At 63.4% G+C, this 5,984-nt stretch overlaps 2 protein-coding genes across 2 annotated transcripts in view; one reads left to right on the top strand and one right to left on the bottom strand.

Moving 5' to 3' along the window:
- ACA1_268430 (SAM domain (Sterile alpha motif) domain containing protein) overlaps positions 1-1,703 on the top strand; it is a gene marked incomplete at both ends in the record, with an annotated part of 2,251 nt that extends 548 nt beyond the window's left edge. Inside the window, 5 exons of the mRNA XM_004341530.1 lie at positions 60-177; positions 277-411; positions 524-771; positions 889-1,047; positions 1,195-1,703. Coding sequence (XP_004341578.1) covers positions 60-177; positions 277-411; positions 524-771; positions 889-1,047; positions 1,195-1,703 — 1,169 coding nt within the window. The remainder of the gene's footprint in view (positions 1-59; positions 178-276; positions 412-523; positions 772-888; positions 1,048-1,194) is intronic.
- Positions 1,704-2,012: 309 nt separating this feature from the next.
- Positions 2,013-5,818, bottom strand: ACA1_268420 (uncharacterized protein; the record flags this gene model as incomplete). The annotated part of the gene is made up of 16 exons (XM_004341529.1): positions 2,013-2,117; positions 2,213-2,328; positions 2,473-2,545; positions 2,675-2,774; positions 2,882-3,000; positions 3,054-3,212; positions 3,418-3,491; positions 3,606-3,760; positions 3,922-4,004; positions 4,122-4,242; positions 4,401-4,552; positions 4,653-4,746; positions 4,891-4,961; positions 5,102-5,198; positions 5,376-5,467; positions 5,696-5,818. The coding sequence occupies 16 exons, from the start codon at positions 5,816-5,818 to the stop codon at positions 2,013-2,015; spliced, it is 1,734 nt and encodes a 577-aa protein (XP_004341577.1).
- Positions 5,819-5,984: the final 166 nt, after the last annotated feature.

The following is a 5,984-nucleotide window of genomic DNA, read 5'->3' as shown; positions in this document are numbered from 1 at the left end:
TGTCAGTCCAAATTGGGGGGAGAGAAGGAGAACCTGACCCGTTCGGGGGGGGGGAACAGACTACACGGACCCGGCCACGGTGGGCAAGATCCGAGCGGCAGTGAAGGGCGGCGAGAGCCTCGACGTGGAGATCCTCAACTACCGGCGCGATGGCACGGCCTTCTGGAACCGCTTCAGGTGAAGTCCTGGCACCGAACCTTTTTCATTTCTTTTTCTTTTCTACTCAATTCAGTTCTTTTTCTTTTGCTAAACGAAGTTGTTTTTTTTTCGGGCCAGGATCCTGCCGGTGCACAAGAAGGGCAAGAAGGAAGGACCCGTCTCACACTTCATCGCCATCCAGAAGGATGTCACCCTCCTCAAGGACTTTGCCTCCCGAGAGACCAGCACCTGGTCGCCCCCCGAGGTGGCCATGTACGAACACCTCTACCACTACTACCACATGTTTCACAATTGGGGAAGCGACAGACCAACCAAACCAAACCAAACCAAACCAACCCACCAACTTCAATCGATCGATCAATAGGTGGTTGCAGGCCAACGTGCTCGGCCAGTTCGGGCGGGCGTTCGTGGTGCAGGGCATCACGGGGGCGCGGCTGCTGGAGATGGAGCGGGAGGACCTATTCGCCAAGGTGGGCATGGAGATGACCAAGAAGGAGAAGGCCCAGATCTGGCAGCTGGTCAGCGAGCTGCAGCAGAACGGCCAGGAGGTGGTCCAGCACACCGCCAAGAAGATGAAGGAGAAGGCCGGCCATCCCGACTACCACGCCCCCAGTAGGAGGACCTCCCACCCCACACCCAAGACTACTACTACGCCTGCTCGTGCGCCGCTGTCTCACCTTTGGGCGAAACCCCCGTGGCGGTCGTGGTCGGTGGGTGGTTACATGGCAGCGCACGATGACGTGAGCGACGAGGTGCCGGATTTCTGGAACATGGAGCAGACGCAGGGGGACTACATGATGCCGGTCAAATGCTATGTGGAGGGCTACGAGCCGGTCATCTTCCTCATCAAGCGGCTCATCACCTACAAGGAGCTCAACAAGAAGATCGGTGCGATTCTTCTTCTACTTGTTGGTTGTTGTTGTTCTTCGTCTCCCGATCCCCAAAGTACACTTGCTATGGTTTGGCCCGCTCACTGGAGGTGTTGTCGTGGTGTCGTGGGCTGGTGGGCTGGTGGGTGACGGGGGGCCGGAGCAGAGCGCACGTTCGGTCGTCCGATGGACATTTCGTTCGTGGAGGACGACGAGGAGAACCAGGTCAAGGAGGACGACGATGTGGAGGCGGCCATCCTGCTGGCCGAGGGCGGCACCGTGTGCCTCAAGGTGGCGAGGCCGCGCAAGAAGAAGAGCGTCGTGTCCAAGGCCAAGGCCAAGATGCTCGACGCGCTGCCCGTGGCGGTGCTGCTGACGGATGCCTTCGGCGAGGTCATGTTCGCCAACCAGAGCGCGCTGCTCATGGTGGGCGAGTCGAGCCGGGCGGCCCTGGTGAAGAGGATGACCAACATCAAGGACCTGGTCACGGGCGAGGACATTGCCAAGATCGAGAACATCCACCTGAGCTCGCGGGAGGGCGAGGGCTACAGCGTGGAGCTCGCGCGCGGCCAGAAGAAGGTCACCCTCTTCGCCACCAAGGACGACAAGGGACGCCTCGTCTTCACCCTCCTCAAGAAGCGCTACGAACTCTTCAAGGACCGCAAGCAGGAGTAGAGTAGCAAATGATCCGCAAATGATCTCCTCCCGAGAGAGAGTCGGCACGAGCGCGTGAGATAGCCACATCCGTGAGGGAGAGGCCACTCAGGTGGACCCCAGGCGCGCATCCCTGGGATTGTTGTTGTACAAATAGAGGAGGTCTGGAAAAACGAATAAAAATAAAAACGAACTTTTGTTGAGGGGCTCTGAAAAAGAAGAATGGTGCCTTCTTGGTGGCGGAAAAGGCGCCTCCGGCGGTCACGTGGAAGGGGGGGGAGGTGGTGACATCGGAAGGAACCAGGCAGGCCAGGCCAGGCCGGCCATGCATCAGGGCTGTTGCGGGTGCTCCGCGCTCTGCTGTGGGGTCGCGGTAACCTCGCCGACCGACGACGAGGCGGTGGAGGCAGGCGCCGCATCCGGTGGTGGATTTGTCTGCCGACCGGTGGCGTCGATCGAGGGAGAGGAGGGGGGGGGGTGAGGCAAGCTGCAGTCGGTCGTGAAGGAGGGGCTTAGGCGGAGCGGGGTACCTTGGCCAGGACGGTGTGGAACTCGTGCTTGACGCTGGGGCAGAAGGCGTCGATCTTGCGCCAGGTCTTCTCCCAGATGCCCTCCTCCTGCTGCTGCTGCTGCTGCCCGTGGCCCTCTGCAGAGTTGCACCAGCCACCAGCAGCAGCAGCCACGTGAGCGCCACGCAGCCACCACGCAGCAGCAGCAGCAGCACGGAGGAGGGAGGTCGCGGCACGACAGGAGGGGATTTGGGGCGAGGGAGGAGGAGGGGGGGGGTTACGGGAAGGCTGGAGGACGTTGGAGGCGGACATGACCAGCAGCGTGTTCTTGAGCGACTCAGTCACGGCTTCGGCCTGCGTGCATAGTAGTGCAGCAGCCGCCCCCCCCAGCAGACGGATGAGGATGTAAGGCAAAGACCCGTCGTCGTCATCATCGTCGCGACGGGCGGGCGGGCGGAGATGGAAGGGGGAGGGGGGGCGTACCAGCAGCTCCGAGTTGGTATTCATGTACTGCTCCGTGTAGTCCAGGAGCAGCATCCAGAGGTCCTCGAAGCCATCGCTGCCCATGATGTTGCTCATGTACCTGGGGGCACCCATGCATTACATGGCGTTACCTTCCACATTGGGTACCTTCATGACCCACACCCGGGAGCCCGCAGACGAGTGAATCGATGGGGAGGGGCTGCGCACTGCAAGAATATCTTGGAGGCGAGGGCCGACGCGCGCTGCCGGGTCTCCTCGAGTGCGGCCGCTTCGGCGCGGGCCGTCGGGCGCGGGACCAGCAGCTCCTTGAGCAGCGGGAATATCACCTGCATAGACACACACACACATACACACACACACACCGCCCGGTATCCGGTACCGCCCGCCCACCCGTCGTCAGGCCCTCCCGCTCACGTGCGGAGGCGGAGGAAAGGGGGCGTGCCTGGTGGAAGCAGGAAAAGCAGGCCTGCGGGGGCGCGCGTGCCAGGGCCGGCGACAGCAGGGCGCGCTGCAGTATCACGATCGCGTAGTGGCGCACCTGCACCCACCCGACCCATCCAGTACCAGCACCGCCAGAGTGCGCACAGTGAGCAGCCCCGCCGTAGTGGTGGTGGTGGTGGTGGTGGTGGTGGTGGTGGTGGTGGTGGTGGTGGTGGTGGTAGCGGTGGTGGTAGCGGTAGCGGTGGTGGTAGTGGCCCTCCCCTCTCCCGAGAGATATAAAGGCCGAGGGGGGGTGCACGCACCTCGAGGCGAGGTTCCTTGCAGATCTCGCCCACGTCCTGCAAGGCGGGCACCCAGTATCGGCTCCAGCCCCACACTGCACCACACACACACACACACCACACACGAGCACGCGGGCGCCATCAGCACGACGCCCAGCTCCCACATGAGACGGGGAAGAATAGTGGGTGGGGTGGGGGTGAACGTGTACGAGCGCGGGCTTCGGCCTCGTTGGCGGGGGGCGGCGTGGCGCCGGTGTGTTTGCTCTCCTCGTGGATGGTGGCCATGGGCACGAGCTCCACCACGTCCGGAAGGCGGCAGAAGAGGCTGTAGAGGCACTCCATCGCCTCAATCGCCAGCGAGGGCCTACCACCACCCACCAGCCACCAGCAGCAGCCACCACCCACCACCCACCGAGCAAGAGAAGAGCGAAGAGAAAAAGAGGAGAGAACCGGGCCAACAACCGGCCTAACGTGGTGAGCATGGGGGGAGGGGGTTGCACGGGGGGACAGCGGAGGAGGCGGTACGGGCAGGCCTTGCTGCGGGCGAAGGCCTTGATGGTGTTGAACACGGAGAAGAAGTTGTCGGTGATGATGAGCCGCTGCTCCGGCTACGCGCGCAGTCGGAAATGACCACAGACAGGAGCACAGCAGCAGACGCAGCGGGTGGGGAAAAAAGAGAGGGGGGGGTTAGAAAAGGAACAATGGCACAGGAGGGGGGCACGCACGGCAAGGGCCTTGTCGGCGAGGATGAGGCCGTTGAGGGCCTTGAAGGCCACGATGGAGCTGTTCGGGTAGTCCGTCGAGAACCGGATCAGCGACAGCAGCGTGGGCCACGCCACCGGCGACCTACCGGGCAGGAAGCCATTGCGCAAAGCAGGCAGCAATGCGGGCGGCACGCACGGATGTCAGCCAGTCATCGGCAACGTCGGTACGTACTATAGTAGATGGGCAAGGAGAGGAGAGGAGAGGAGACCGGGGGAGAGGGGGAGAGGGGGGGGGCGTACCTGAGGAGGCGAGGGTGGGCGTGGAGGATGCGGCTGGTGCCGGTCGTGATGAGGTCGGCCAGCGACGCGGTGACAGCGGGGTTGAGCTTGAGCAGCAGCTGCAGCGACTTGATGAGCTGCTCCCCAAAGTCCGACCCTCCCAACTTTTGGCACTGTTGTGTGCGGGCGACGCAGCCAACGAGAGGTGAGGTGTGGGGGGGGGGGCTCGGTCGAGAGAGAGAGGAGGAGAGGAGAGGGGAAGGGAACACGCACGAGGAAGAGGAGGTTGGACACGGCGCGCTCGGTGAGGAACGTGGCGGAGGTGGCGCCGCCCAGGAGGCCCGCGAAGTGTTCGTAGACCAGCACCCTGCCGCAAGGCACACGCGCACGAGCACGATGTATGCGTTAGTCACGGAAACGCAGGTGCGCACAGCCATGACGACGACGACGACGACGACGACGAAGCTGCTGCTGCTTCTGCCGAGATATTACGCGCGCGCGCGCACGGTACCAGAGGAAGATGATCCGCTCCTGGTTGAGGTAGGTGATGGCCGTCACCAGGTCCAGGCAGAAGATGGCCAGCTGGCGGCGGCGGCGGCGGCGGCACACGAACGAGCCATATGATCGGAGATTTGCGCGTCAGCACGTGGGTCGTACGGGGGGGATGCTGGCCCACCCCCAAGCCAAGGTGCCGAGGTGCGAGTGGAAGTTTGGGGGCCAACCTTTTCGTCGAAGGGCACGGCCTCCTTCTCCTTGGGACGCACCGAGGCCAGGATGAGGGCCTTGAGCAGGTAGATCAGCGAATCCGCCTGCAGGTTCCTGTGGCGCACCCACCCACCCCACCCCCCCCCAACGGACGCGCGCGAGAGACGCGATGCGGTGAGAAGGAGCCCATGGAAGAACGAAGAAGAACGAAGAAGAGAGTGAGGCTGCATGCGCTGCTCGGGCAAGGCGGCGGCGGCGGGAGGATGTGCAGTGGAGGCGGAAAGTGCGCACTTGGTGTCGAGGATGATGGCGCGCAGGTTGCATTGGTTGATGCACTGCACGGTCTCCTTCTCCGCTTCCAGGTCCTCCGCGGAGGGCTCGTCCTGTGTGTCGTTGGTCGTGTGTGCGTGTCGTGTGTAGTTGGTTGTGTGTCGTGTGCGTGTGTGTGTCGTGTGTAGTTAGTTGTGTGTGTCGTGCGCGTGCGTGTGCGTGCGTGTGCGTGAGAGATAGAGAGAGACGTATCTCTCCGGTTAGGGGAGACACCGACACGCGCGGATGTGCACCGACAAGGAAGGACAAGCGAAAGGAAGGGGGCGGGGGCGGGGGCGTACGGGTGTGTTGTCGGAGAACCAGACGGAGGTGAAGCTGGAGAGGAGGCCCGAGCTGGGCTTCTGCTTCTGCCGGCGGGCGGCGGGAGACGGGGAGGGCTGCTCGCCGGCCACCTGCTGGTGCATGTCCGCCAGGGCCGGCAGCAGCTCCAGCTTCTGCAGGCTCAGCACGCAGTTCAAGATCTGCGCCACCCCGAGCGCACGGCGGTCAGTGGAAACAGCGGTCGCTGAGGCAGCGGGGTAAAAGTATTGGCTGGTGGGTGTGTGGCTGTGTGGCTGTGTGGCTGTGTGG

The sequence above is a fragment of the Acanthamoeba castellanii genome, assembly GCF_000313135.1.
Source record: "Acanthamoeba castellanii str. Neff unplaced genomic scaffold scf7180000084770, whole genome shotgun sequence".
Classification (NCBI taxonomy): Eukaryota; Discosea; order Longamoebia; family Acanthamoebidae; genus Acanthamoeba; species Acanthamoeba castellanii.
Note: the sequence above shows the minus strand (reverse complement) of the source record. Positions and strands in the feature narration are given on the sequence as shown.